The sequence below is a fragment of the Zootoca vivipara genome, chromosome 7 (genome assembly GCF_965207765.1).
Source record: "Zootoca vivipara chromosome 7, rZooViv2.hap1.1, whole genome shotgun sequence".
Classification (NCBI taxonomy): Eukaryota; Metazoa; Chordata; class Lepidosauria; order Squamata; family Lacertidae; genus Zootoca; species Zootoca vivipara.
Window position 1 is genome coordinate 81,662,643 of NC_142590.1, and position 14,182 is coordinate 81,676,824.

Genomic DNA, 14,182 nt, shown 5'->3' on the forward strand with positions numbered 1-14,182 from the left:
CTTTTTATAGCTGGCTCTCAAGTCTTCTTGATAAAGAGCTGTTTTCCATAAGAACACTTTATCCATACTTCCATGGTAAAAGAAAAGAAATTATTACTCTTTCAGCACATGCATATGGAATTATTCTCACAATCCTAAATTAGTCACGAAGGTCTTTATTCTAGGTTAAATTACCCCATAGCAGCACCATACCCCTCCCTGTTTTACTTGATTTTTAAAGAGCTAAGCAAGTACCCCACCCCTACTGTGAACTGGGTACCAAAACATGTACATTAAAGTATAATTAGGGGCCCATACACAAGATTCTGTAACCTCCAGGCTCCAAGCACTCGTACACAGTAAAATGATGCAATTTCCTCATCTTTTAAAAATCCATACTCATTGGTGAAGCTTTCAGTTGATGCTTGCAATGCACACTGACTGTTGCAAGCATGGAACCCAAAGGGCTCTATTTGCTACTCAGTGGTTAATCTGCCTTTTGAACATGCCATGGTTTGCCATGCATCTTGGTCCTATGCATTCAAGCACCACTCACTCCCAAGTTAGTGTGCATCTGATTGCAGCCTTAAAGTGAATCTATGAATGCTCTCTTTGCAGGGAAAGGACTGAAGACAGCTGGTGGCACAAACCTTTGGCTTTGGAATAGTATTTCAGGTGGCTATCCTAGAAACACTCAAAAAGCACATATCTGAAGATCACTCAGCACTGACAGGTTACATGTTAAATTAATGGCTCTCGTACTGTGGGACACCACCACCCTTGTTGAGTAGTATGGATCACCTAGTCCTAGAAGGAGGGATATAAAGGTATAAGGAGGGCAGGATCCTGAGGCGGGTGGACCCACCCTTCTCTCAGCATTCAAGACACACTGGTAGGGTGGATGTCCCTTAGAAGAGGATCATAACTGATTCACATTGGATTTGTGAGGATAGCAGTTCCTCCACTTGCTCCATCCATCCAACCAGATTAGCAAAGACCCACTAATTTCGATGTTTCCCTGCTTGCAGATTTGAGAGGCATCATAAATCTGCTTTTCAAACACCATCGCCTTTTCAAATGCCAGGTAAGAACCCCAATCAACAGGTCTTTAACAGCATCAGGCACACAAGAATGGCACACCAAGGATTTGCTGTCCTGGTGGTTGGTGCAAGGATGGGGGAGCCCGGAAATTAAAATAAACTTTTTGGAAGGTGGAGATCAAAACACTTCAGAAGTGCTGCCCTTCCTTTAACAGCTGCCTCATACATGTAACCAGAGGGTTGTTCCTCAAAAGGTGCTTAAGTGGAGCGTTAATATTTTTAAAGCCCAGTCTAATACTTCTGGGTGTTGTGTGTTTTTTTATTTAAAAAAATAGCTCCATGTTTGAAGAGATGTCTGGCAAAGTGTCCTCTCATGGGGGGCCACCCCACTGGGTCACTGCAATTTCCCACAATGCCATAGAGTACCACTATTGGGGGAGGATTGGGGAAAATGGCTCCTGGCTGCTGCTAGAGAAGCCCTCAGCAGGTGTCTGCCCAAACAGGCCCTACAGGGTGGCGCATGGATGCCACAGGAACTGCCCAGGATGCCAGGCCTGGGCTGCTATGCCCTTGCATTGCCGGTGCCAGCCACTCGGCCTCAGCACCCCACAGGTTCCTCCTGGCTTCCCCGAGGCCACGAGGAAGTGTCCGTCTCCAAAGTGTTCCCCAAGCACCTTCTCCCTCTCCCTGCAAGCCAAGAGACTCACCCATGTTGACGAAGCTCATGACCATGTCGGCCTCGGTGAGGAAGTTGCTGTCCTGCAGGCTGGCCAGGGGCGGCCCCTGGGTGCTGAAGATGGGCTTGTAAGGGTACGAGTAGCCCTCTCCGCCGTCGCTGCCTCCGGCGCCCTCCTCCTCCACCGACATGGCATTGTAGAGGTCCAGCATGAACATGGGTGCCGAGTTGTGCTTGCCGTGCAGATGGGGCCTCGGCCGGTGGGGCAAGCCCAGGATGGAGAGGATCTCCCGCTGCATCTCCCGGCGCTCCTGGCTACGGAGCCTCCGGTGGATGAAGCTCGAGTGCACCTCGTTCTCCAGCGTGAAGTCGGCCAGGGCGCAGCGCAGCTCCACAGCCCAGGCGCCCAAGAGGAGCCACACGAGCAGCCGGGCGGCAGCCGCCTCCGCCGCCCGCCGCTTGAACCACCCCGCCGCGCGCATCTCCGTCACGGGGGGCAGAGCCAGGGAGCCGGCGGGCTGAGCGGCGGCGGCGGCGGGAGAGGCGACCGGCCGAAAGAGCCGCGCATTAAAAAGGAAGGGGCAGCCGAGCGCCCCGCGGAGGGACAGATCACTTGGCCGGCGAGCTGCCCTGGAGAGCCCACCGAGAGGCGCGCATGATAGCCCGGGCGATCCCGGGAAGGAGGGAGGAGCGAGCGCGCTTAGTTGCCGAGAGCCATAGGCGGAGAGAGGGGAGGAGAGCGGCCCGGCGACCCCGGGCTCCGACCTGACCGCTTCCCTCGGGGATGTGCTAGCTCGCTCGCTCGCCCGTCCGCCTCACCACCAAGCGCAAGTCTTCTGAGCGGCGGCTTCGCAGAGCAGGCGGCAGCGGGAGTTCGCGCGAAGGGGCGGAGCTCGGCGCGTTGCACTCCCTCGCCCAACTGGTATAAGTGTCCCGAAGTGAAGCCACAAGAAAAGCCAGCCTCGCCGCCTGCCTGGGTCCGCCGTTTGCTGCCCCCGCCGATTCAGGCTCTGTGTCCCCAACAACGCACGGACCCTTGGAGTGGGGGGGTGGGCGGTTGGGAAATAAAGGTTTTTACGCACGCGGCGTGCGGATCGGCCTTCCACATCTGGCACCGGGAAAGCGAGGCACTTGTTTTACGCAGGCACGCGGCGCGTTTCCGCGGGAGCGACCCCTCCCCACTTTGCTCGACGGGGTTTGCTCCCCCAGGTAGGATCTCACGTGGGGGCGGCCTCGAACGAGCCCCAAAGCGGGCGGCTGCGGTGAAGTTGTTGCAGTTCCGGCAACAGCAACGCCCCGCCAAAGTTCTGGGATGGGGGAATTAAACCGCAGCGTTTATTTCTAAAGTGTAGTAGCTGCTAACCACATTTTGGAGGGGGCGGGATTGTGAAGTGGGAACTATACTTCTGGTATACTGTTCTCCTTGACTAGGAGCTGCGCAGTTTTAAAGCAAGCACAGCAAGCAGGTAAAAACAAAATAAAGCTCGATACTGCTTCCTTTCGATCTCCGTAGCTTTATGCTACAGTACTACGTAAGTAAGTAAGGGCGTTTCTAGGTCTTTAAAAGGATTCTCGGAACAGGCTCATGATGCAAATTTGCGTAGACTTTGCAAATGCTAATATGTATGAATGGATGCAAATTTAGATCTCTGAACAAATTAAGACGGCGAGTGGCTCGCACTTTGCAGCATGCTCACTGCCTTGAATGCCAAGTTGTTGTTTTCAAAAACCTTTTTCATGTTTAAGAAAGGGTGGCCAGGAAATCTAGGGCCCAGTGCAAAGGACTTAAAATATTTGAACCTATCCTTATTAACCCCCGTCCCCATACTTTGCAGGGCACCTCCACGTTTCCTCTTTGGGGGGGGGGTCATTTTTCCTTCACAATACACATCAGTTTGAAAGATTCACAACAATTCATACAAAAATGTTGAAAACCAGTTACCAAATAAAGCAGAAAGCCAAACAAAGTTCAGATTATAGATAAGGGGGGGGAACCCAGCCCATCAGTAGCAGATAACAGGAAGTCCAGGTAACTGGACTTCCATTAGACAGCAGCTTTGTGGGGAATTACATGACTGAATGCTCCTCCACTTTAAAAATAATACCCCAAAACAGAAATTTAAAAGTCAAGAAGATGGTTTCTAGTGTATGTTTGTGTTTAAACTTTGATTATCTCTTCCCCATTCCCATGGAGGAATAGTCAAGCACACAATATCCCATCTGCAGTCCAGAAATAATTTCGCTACATTATTTCTTTATTTGTCCAGCCAATATCAATTGATAGTAATCACTGAGACTTTCAGAAAGTGACATTTGACTACAGCCTTTGTTGGAGCTAGAAAAAAAAGGATGATTCACACACTTGTTTCTACATAGTGATGACTGTTTGATGGAGCAGTTGTGAGCTATTATTTTTCTCATAGCAACTGGTCTTCTGAATGCCCACTAAGTCACTGTGGTTCACCACGTCCTGGAGAATGTTCAGCATACAAGTCAGGGTGAACACATGAAACTGCCTTATACCGAGTCAGACAATTGATCCACTGCCTACTCTGCCAGAGACTCTTCAAGGACTCAGTCTGCACTATACAATTGAAACAGTGTCATAGCACTGTCATATACTTCCCTGAACAGGGTTGCCTTCAGATGTCTTCTAAATGTCAGGTGGTTGTTTATCTCTTTTACATCTGATGGGAGGGTGTTCCACAAGGCGGGCACCACTGCCAAGAAGGCCCTCTGCCTGGTTCCCTGTAACTTTGCTTCTCGCAGTGAGGGAACCGCCAGAAGGCCCTCGGCGCTGGACCTCAGCGTCCGGGCAGAACGATGGGGGTGGAGACGCTCCTTCAGGTATATTGGGCTGAGGCCGTTTAGGGCTTTAAAGGTCAGCACCAACACTTTGAATTGTGCTCGGAAACATACTGGGAGCCAATGTAGGTCTTTCAGGACCAGTGTTATGTAGTCTCGGCAGCTGCCCCCAGTCACCAGTCTAGTTGTAGTTTCCGGGTCACCTTCAAAGGTAGCCCCATGTAGAGCACAAGCGAGAGATAAACTAAAGCATGCACCACTCTGGTGAGACAGTCTGGAGGCAGGTAGGGTCTCAGCCTGCATACCAGATGGAGCTGGCAGACAGCTGTCCTGACACAGAACTGACCTGCACTTCCATGGACAGTACTTCTGTCTTGTCAGGATTCAACCTCAATCCCATTAGCCACCATCCATCCTCCAACCGGCTCCAGGCACTCACACAGGACCTTCACACATGGCTTCCCCAAAAGTATCCTGGAAACTGTGGTTTGTTAAGGGAACTAACAGCTGTTGGGGGACCTCTATTCCGCACATGGAGCAACAATTATCAGAGAATTGGCTCTGTGAGGATAGTAGTCGGTGACGTTGAGCTTGGGAGATTGGTGTCACTCAGGCAGACCGCTTCTCTGACAGTTCACTAGGGAATGGGAGGCGGGCATATTCACACCTGCTCAATGATCTTGTGGATGGGTGTGTCACCACTTTCTCTTTCATTCACCTGCATCATGTGCAGGGAGGAAAAGGTGCAAGTAACCTTTTCAAATTGTATCGAGTAACTACACTCACCCTTGTGGGTGGCAGGATCTAGAATCACTCTAGATCCGTGGTTCCCAATGTGGGGCACACGCCCCACAGGGAGGCAATTTTATTTTTGATGGGGGCAATTCGAGGATGAGTTATTAACAGTGAGCGGCCTTTTAGGCTTCCTCCGTGTGAATAGGAGTTCACTTTTTGAATAAAAATTATATGTCACAGGGGGTGGGGGGGCGGGCATCAGTTTTACAGATGCTTAGGTGGGGCATGGCCAAAAAAAGGTTGGGAACCTCTGCTCCAGATTGAAAGGAGCATGTTGAGGACGTGCATGAATGATTGTATATTGAGAAACACTTTCTAATACTACAAACAGGTTAGCATGGATGTGGGCTAAGACAGCCAAAGATCACTTTTCCCCAATGGAAAAGGGGAAAGGAAAGTTGCCATGAAAATGTTTAAGCAGAGCAGCTTGTGGTTTGATAAGACAAAGAAATAAGCTTGATACTGTCAGTGTTAGCTTATGTTGCAGCATGATCTTAACAGTTCTTGATCCAGGCCTCCCCACCCACATGCACGTGTTGTGTCTTGTCTTCAGTTTTAGCATAGACAAAACTGATGATCCAACTTCCTTATCATATATAATCTTTGCCTCACAGCAACACCTGATTCTGACTTGGGCGTTGAGGGATGCCACAGTGCATTTAAAAAAAAAACACCATTCTCTGCTTACAGGGGTGAGAGGCTGTGTTACCAGGTCAAGCAACTGCTGTGCCATGATTACATAAAACAGGCGCTGCTGGTCCTCTTGATGTGATAGGTGCTTACGTTGCTCTTCTATGGTGCAGAGATAGAGCAGGAGCAAAATCTGGGAAAGCCAACTTTTCCTTTAAGAATCTTTCAGAGATTTTAGCTGCCCTCGCCCCCATTGACATGAGGTAGAATTCAGCTCCTCAACCAGAGGTTTTCAACCTTTTTGCTGCACCCCTGTGGGGCTCAGGAGCCCACTTATGTCACCCCATGCCTGCAGAGCTGGCAGCCTCTCACCCTTTTTCGAACACCCTCCTTTGTGGAAGCCTCCTCTCCCCTCCCCTTGGGAGTCCTGTCCTTGGTCTCTGAGCTGCCCCCCTCCCCAAAGAGAGAGGCACCATTCACCTGCGGAGCTTGTAGCCAAGGCTGCTGCAACAAAACGCCCTGCAAGCCTTTGGGAGGCAGAGACACAAGAGGGCATCAGAGGAGGGAGGGAGGGAAGGAAAGAGGGACAGAGGCCAGGGGTGCCTGCAGCACCCCTGACCATCATTCAAGACACCCCACAGCACACTGGTTGAAAACCACTGTCCTACACTATAGAGCAGTGATGGCGAACCTATAACACGCGTGTCAGACGTGACACGCAGAGCTCTCACTGCTGGCACACGCCCCATCTGCCCATTCGCGCTACAGCTTGTCTCCGCTGTTAAAACCCGGATCCTTTTTTGTTGTTGTTGTTGCTGGTAGCCAGAGATTGGTTTTTAACCCTTTCTGTGCCGTTTTTCTGGCGCTTTGGCAGACGATGATTGGGTGTAACAGCATTCGTTTTTTAACCCGTTCTGTGCTGGGTTTTTTGGTGCTTTGGCAGACTATGTCGGTGCTGCGTGTTAGTTCCAACGAAGGTATTATTCGTCATTTATTTCTGTTCTTCCCCCCCCCCCAAAAAAGCACAGAGCTTTGGGGCATCCCCACCAAAAAGCAAAGCAACTTTTGCATCCCCCCAAAAAACCTCCAAAACTTTGGTCAGCAGCTCCCCCCAAAAAGCTCAACAACTCTGGGCACTTTGTGATAAATAATGGGTTTTTGGTTTGGTTTGGTTAAATAATTAGTTTTTGGTTTATTAAAAACAGTTATATATTACAATTATACATTTTTGTTATTTAAACTATAAATATCGCGAAAGTATTATTTTTTCTCCACACCACCCGAGTTATGCTCGCTTTTTTGGCGAATTTTGACACCAAGCTCAAAAAGTTGCCCATCACTGCTATAGAGAGAATGGCACTACCTGCTGGTTGGAGTATCTGTCCCATGATTAATTTCACTTGTGTCTGTTAAAATGCTTATGATGCCCCCTCCAAGTTCATGATTTTAAAAAAGCAGGTAAATCCTACAAAATGTCATTGGCACAATAATAGTACACCAGTGGTGGATTTATGCTGGACCATCCACTCATTTTTCTGCTTTATTAGTAGTTCTGTGATGCTTCCTCAATGTTACTGGATTATTACTGTCTAAAGGGGCACCCTTACACCACAGTGCAACAAAACTGGGGGGGGGGGGGGACAGCAACAGAACATTTGTGGCATGAAAAGGATTTCAGCAGGGAGCTACAGGACATGGACTGTTTGAAGCAAAACAGCGTGACTGCCCCAGATCTTTTGCAGGCACAAACAGTATTGAAAGCAGGATCATGTATAACTGCCCCAACACCATCATGAGCACAAATAATTAGTAATTTACAATACAAAAGACATCTGGAGAGGCAATGAGCATCACCATTTGTATGGATGCAGTTCTTGAAATGCTTATCTGCAGAATTTGTTTTAGTTCACCATGCAGGAAGGTGGGGCTACAATTACATTCCAACTGCCTACTTCCTATATAAAGAGCATTTTTAATCCTCTGCCTACCTCTTTTTCCATACAGTCATACACATTTGAGAGCGTCTCTTTTTCCACTTTCCCTCTCAACCCCTATATGGAAGTCTCTCTTTGGTCATAATTATTGGATGCAAGTGTGGCTCCCTTACTCCTCCTTTTCTGCAACAGGGTTTCTGAGACAGGGCCATTTCCTTTACTGTTTCCCTTCTCTGTACTCAGGTGAAGCTGACAAAACTGGAGAAAAGCCTTGTCAGGTGGTTGCTTTTTTTTAAAAAAAGCAAGTATTTCATTGCACACCAGTGCTGGTCTTTGGAAGGGGAAACTAGTTGCATAGAGTTTCTGCACCATCTTGTCAGCTCTACCACAAATTGGAGCCTGACTTCAGGGAATTTGACAAGGGTTTCACCGCATATGATGTATGTAGCCTGAATGGGAAAGCAATTTGGGGCATCATGTTGATGTTATTGTGTGGACACTGCTTAGAATATGCATGCATGAACAGCACCGACTTCTCAAGAAACTGCTAGCTAGAAGCTAGCTAAAACTGCACTGAATACAGTGAGACTTCCATGTAAACACGCTTAAACTGTTCACTGATTAGGTTGAGGTTGCCATTTAACAGCCTAATCCTGATTGTGTTTATGCAGAACTGCTCTTTATATAATGGGATTCCGTGGCCCCCCACCACCGCCCCAACACGGTTTTGAATCTGCTCATTCCCTAATGTTTCCCATTTGGATTAGTGGGATAGATCTTGCTTATTTTCCCAGAAAGCTTGTGTGCTGGACTTTGCTCATTGGCTAAAACATGGTTTTTCTCACTGCAACCTTCCAAGATTCTTCTTAAGCTGCAATTCGAAAGCTCAGAATCAGGTCACAGGTGGTGGAAGCTGAAAAGTTGATCTGGCATAACAAGCTCCCTTATGAAAGTGGATTAATAGAATCATGGGTACGCAATACCTAATTCTTTTGTCCTCAAAAAGTTGTGTTACTTTATTAAGCAATGTTTGTATCCAAAGGTCTGCACTACTGGTGCACTGACTAAGCATCTAATTCTAAGACCTAGAGCAGGGATAGCCAACAGGTAGATCGTGATCTACTGGTAGATTGCGAGGTAGCTGTGGTTGTTGTTTTTTAGTCGTTTAGTCGTGTCCGACTCTTCGTGACCCCATGGACCATACCGTAGCACGCCAGGCACTCCTGTCTTGCACTGCCTCCCGCAGTTTGGTCAAACTCATGTTCGTAGCTTCGAGAACACTGTCCGACCATCTCGTCCTCTGTCGTCCCCTTCTCCTAGTGCCCTCAATCTTTCCCAACATCAGGGTCTTTTCCTGATGCTGTGGTAGATCGCGGTAGATCTTGGGACCCCCCCAAAAAGCCAACAACTTTGACCTCCCAATGAAAACCTCAACAACATTTATGTCCTAAAAAAAGCTCAACAACTTTGGTTAATCCAGTGGGTAGATCACTGCCAGCTTTTTTTATAGTAGGAGTAGATTGCAGTCTCTTGGAAGTTGGACAAGCCTAACCTATAGTCTAGGGGCCTCTACAGACATCTTTCTTATGTGTATTTATGATTATTTGTGCTCATGATGCTACTGGAGCAGTCATACACAATCCAATTTTCAATATTGTTCATGTCTGCAAAAGTTTGGGGGAGGTTGTATGGCTTCGTTTCCCACCAGTGCATATCCTATAACTTCCTGTTGAAATCCCATAACTTTTCATAACACAAAAGTAGTGTCATACCTTGGATCCCAAACGCCTTGCGAGTCTAACGTTTTGGCTCCGGAACACTGCAAACCTGGAAGTGAGTGTTCCAGTTTGCGAATCTTCCTTGGAACTCGAACGTCGGATGGGGCTTCCGATTGGCTGCAGCTTCCTACAGCCAATTGGAAGCTGCACCTTACTTTCCAAACATTTTGGAAGTTGAACGGACTTCCGGAGTGGATTCCGTTCAGCTTCCGAGGTACCACTGTACTGAGATTTTTTTGAGGGGAGGATTCTTACTTTTGCTGTGCTATACCTTTTCCGGGCACCAATAATAATGGTAGCATGGGGAAAGCTGAGAAGAACAATGAATAATGCAGAATGATGGATGGATGGTCTACCGGTAGTATAAATCCACCACTAATGTATTACTTTTGTGCCATGAACATGTTTCAGAATACCCAGCAACAAAAGATAAAAACAGTCCGGAGTGGCCCTCCAGAGTAAAAAGCTGGCAAATAGGTCTCCATCACAGTATAAAAGTTGCTGTTAATTTTATAGTCAGTACCCATTTTTAGCAGTTCTCATACTGTTTTTCCCTAAGCCAAGGATACACCCATTGACAGTTTGCCTTTATTCAGGGTTCATCTGTTGGCTCATGTCCCAGGCTTTGAAGCAAATCTACTTTGTATTCCATATTGCCCTTTGCAGCCATTAGGTGATGGTGACGCAGCCAAAACACACCTGTGATTCGCTGGCAGGTCATGACTAGGCTGAAAGCGGTTTCCTGGCAGGGCTCCCCTGTGCTTAAACAAGGTTGTAGGCAGGTGTTTCCTGACCCTTCGGGTATGTTTCTTCCCTTTGTCTTCAGGATTCATTTCTCAAAAGTCTCCAATTCTTGCCTTCCTATGTACAACCAGTCCTGTAGGTGGCACTGGCTGTCAGCTTCCCCCTCCTCAGTCTGTGTTCTCCTTTGCTATGGCTGCACCTGTCCTTGGCTCTGTCTCCACCTATTGTTGGCCTCCTGCCTTACACCCAACCAGCCCCAATGGACACCAGCCACCACTGAGAGTAGGTATTAAATGAGCCAGTGGTATGATCTGGTATGATCTGGTCCATGGGTAGGCAAACTAAGGCCTGGGGGCCGGATCTGGCCCAATCGCCTTCTAAATCCGGCCCGCGGACAGTCCAGGAATCAGCGTGTTTTTACATGAGTAGAATGTGTCCTTTTATTTAAAATGCATCTCTGGGTTATTTGTGGGGCCTGCCTGGTGTTTTTACATGAGTAGAATGTGTGCTTTTATTTAAAATGCATCTCTGGGTTATTTGTGGGGCATAGGAATTGGTTCATTATTTTATTTTTTTCAAAATATAGGCTGGCCCCCCACAAGGTCTGAGGGACAGTGGACTGGCCCCCTGCTGAAAAAGTTTGCTGACCCCTGCTGGTCTATGACACTTTCTCTGTTCCTGTTTCCAGAGTTTATGCCAATGACAAAATGCACTGGAATGATTGATAACCGGTTGTCAATAAGGTTTAATTTTATAATCACATTGGGCTACTTGCATTCAATCTTGTTGGTTTCCATTGACTTGCAACGTTCAACATACCGGTACTATTCGTCCCACTCCCAAATTTCTGGTTAACAACTGCAGGCGTAGGAAGATAGGGGCGCTGGGGGCGGTGCGCCCCGAGTGACGTGATCCCAGGGGCGCCATCGCCGCTGACCACCCCGCCCCCAAACGCAAGCCACGTCACTGCACACGGCGCGCCCCGCCCCCAAACGTACACCACATCATTGCACGCGCCGCCCTCCGCCCCCAGAACGTGTGCCACATCACTGGGGGCAGTGCGCCTGCTCTCTTCCCCCGGTGGTGGAGCATGAAGCTCTGCCGCTGAGTGTGGAATCCGCAATAATATATATTTTTTCCATAGAGATGCACAGATGTGAAGAGTTTAACCTATTCATTTTTGTTGCCCATTTTGCAGGTATGACAAAAGCCATCCAAGGAAAAAAGAAGTCAGGAGCCCTAGTCATGACCAATCATTTGGAAATATTACTACTGAACTGCCACTCATGTAGCAGTGTATGACCATTGAAAGGGAATTTGATAACCATAGTTTATTACAGTACCCAGAAAGTACTAATAAGGGAGGCGTTGCAGTAAATCACATGCTTTTTCTGGTGGAAGATCCTAAGTTTGCCCCCTGGCATCTCCAGAAAAGGAGCCTTGTTTGTTTGTTTGCTTGCTTGTTTGTTTTAATAATAATTTTTATTTTAAAAGGAGCCCTGTTTAAAGCCTAAGAGAGTTGCCAAAAGCAGATAATACTGAACTAGGCTGACCAATGGTCTCGCTCGGTACTCCACACCACACAATACTTTTAGTTACAGACACTGTGCATTACATCTCAAGAAAGATTTTAAAAAAGAAAATATAAGGTCAAACAACTATAAAGCTATTACAATAGCCCTGTTAAACTTTTCAGAATTGACACATCATATTCTTCGAATCATTTTTAAGTAATATAGAATGGTCACATTCACATTAATGTATAACCAAGAGAAGGTGTGTGAAAGTATTACCTGTGCACCCCCCCCTCCTCGAGGCTTATGTTTATTCATATATTTATTTTTAATTTGCATCTTTCCCAGGTTGTTTGCAACCTTGCATGAACACATCCACGTTTGTTAATAACCCATGTGGGAAATGCACCATGCTCCTAAGCTCCCATGTAATAAAAACAGTTTGCTGGGAATATTAAAGATCCATGATCTCATCCCAGAGCAGCATAAAGAAACCAGTTTTTCTGCTTTCCTGCCTTCCTTTTGGCCCTCTCTCCTCTCCTCCAGGATGAAGCAACCTGTGTGTGCTGGCAGCTGTTTCTTCAGATTCTTCCATGAGATAAACATCCAACCCAGGGTGCCTCTTTCCCGCAGAATTCCACTTAGGTCATATGACAAGATCAGCAACTTTTGCTGTTGTGTCTTCCAGAGTCTCATTATCTCCTTGTTTTTTTTCATATATTTCGTAAGGTTTGCTTCTACTTCTTTCTTTCTTTCTTTTTTAATTGTTGTTGCACTTTGAGCAGGAGAAGCCCAGTCCTCTCCCCCCACACACAGAAAAAAGAAGCTTCCTAAAAGCAAGTTGCCTAAAAGTTGCCTAAAAGTTCCTAAAAGCCAGTTGCCCATCCCCATGGGGTGAGTTGCCATGCATACTATGTATGCAAATTGAGGAAGCGCATGCCAGAGGCTCATTAAGGTCATCTGCATGCAAAATTAACTCCAAAGGCAGTAAATGGATCTGGGGATTAGGCAAAAAATGGGACGGGGGGGGGGGGGCACTTTATCAAAGGACGCCACAAATGGATCAGTGTTCTGAAGCTTCTAGCAGGGGCTGTGGAGCTCAACCAACCCCACGCTGTGCCAAAGAAGTTAAATTCCAATGCCAATGTAAAGGGTCAGTCTAAAGAAGAGCTCAGTGCTCAGAGATTGATGCTACACAGGCCTGCAGCCCAAGCCAAACAAATAAAGGAGTGGGTATGAATAACTGAAGGAGCAAAACCTAAATACAAACAGTCTTACATATGTAAAGGAAACTTAATTTACCAAATTGGGGGGGGGGATGGAGCATAGGTTCAAGGTTCTTGCACCAGCCTCGGTGTGGCTCCTAGCATCTCTATACAGGGAGTGGCTGTTGTTAGAAGCAATTAAATAGGGCTATAAACTAGCTCTGCAGATCTTTTATCCTTTGGTATGCATAGGGATGAGCCAAATGTGATGGCAACAGTTCTGTGTGTTCTAAGCACGGAGCCACCCCAATTGCATAGAGATTTAAGAAGTTGCCTTGCATGTCATCTGTCTGTCAAGCATAGTATTGCCTGGCAGCAACTCTCCAGAAGCTCTGGCAAGGTCTTTCCAACCTGACCAAATGTTACTTGACCATTTAACTGGAGGTGCTGAGGATTAAACTTTGAACCTTCTGTATGCAGAACCACTAGGCCAAGGATGGGTCGCGATCTACTGGTCGATCGTGGGGCGTTTGTGGTCTATCGCTTGATCCTGGTGTATTTTTTCCCTCCCTCCCCCCCCAAAAAAGGGGGGGGGAGCTCAACAACTTTGGGTCTGACTCCCTCAAAAAAGCTCAACAACTTTGGTCAATCCAGCGGGTAGATCACTGCCGGTGTTTTTATAGTGGGAGTAGATCGCAGTCTCTTGGACATCCCTGCTCTAGGCTGTTCTTCAAAGGAAGATGTAGAGAATCTGGTTTTAAAAAGAAAAGCAGCATAAGGGAGAGCAGTTAAAAAACAATCTTAGCCAGCATCACTTTTAAGTCCCAGATGGTGTGGAGGTGAGGAATGCCAGGCTAGAGCAAGATTATTTATGGCAGGGAAAGGGTTCCCCACTCCTCACCTGCCTGACCTTTTTGCTTTCAAAATCAGACTCCTGCCCTTCCCTCTCTTTCTCCTTAACTAAAGCAGTTATGTGCCACAATATCTAATTTGGCTCCTAAAGGAGACTTAAAGGTAAAGGGGCCCCTGACCATTAGGTCCAGTCGTGACCGACTCTGGGGTTGCGGTGCTCATCTCACTCT

General features: G+C 47.4%; 1 protein-coding gene and 1 long non-coding RNA gene across 5 annotated transcripts in view; both read right to left on the reverse strand.

Moving 5' to 3' along the window:
- The window catches only part of BMP7 (bone morphogenetic protein 7), a 75,892-nt gene extending 73,346 nt beyond the window's left edge, over nt 1–2,546 (reverse strand). Inside the window, exon 1 of one of the 2 annotated variants that reach the window (XM_035122480.3) lies at nt 1,727–2,546. In XM_035122480.3, coding sequence (XP_034978371.2) covers nt 1,727–2,177 — 451 coding nt within the window. In that variant the 5' untranslated portion in view covers nt 2,178–2,546. The remainder of the gene's footprint in view (nt 1–1,726) is intronic. The other variant, XM_060277319.2, reaches the window with a different exon arrangement.
- Nucleotides 2,547–11,824: 9,278 nt separating this feature from the next.
- Nucleotides 11,825–14,182, reverse strand: part of LOC148685161 (uncharacterized) — a 38,102-nt gene continuing 35,744 nt past the window's right edge. For 2 of the 3 annotated variants that reach the window (XR_015951180.1, XR_015951179.1), the window contains one exon: nt 12,619–13,851. This is a non-coding gene — a long non-coding RNA (uncharacterized LOC148685161). Of the gene's footprint in view, nt 13,852–14,182 lie in introns of all 3 variants that reach the window. The other variant, XR_015951181.1, reaches the window with a different exon arrangement.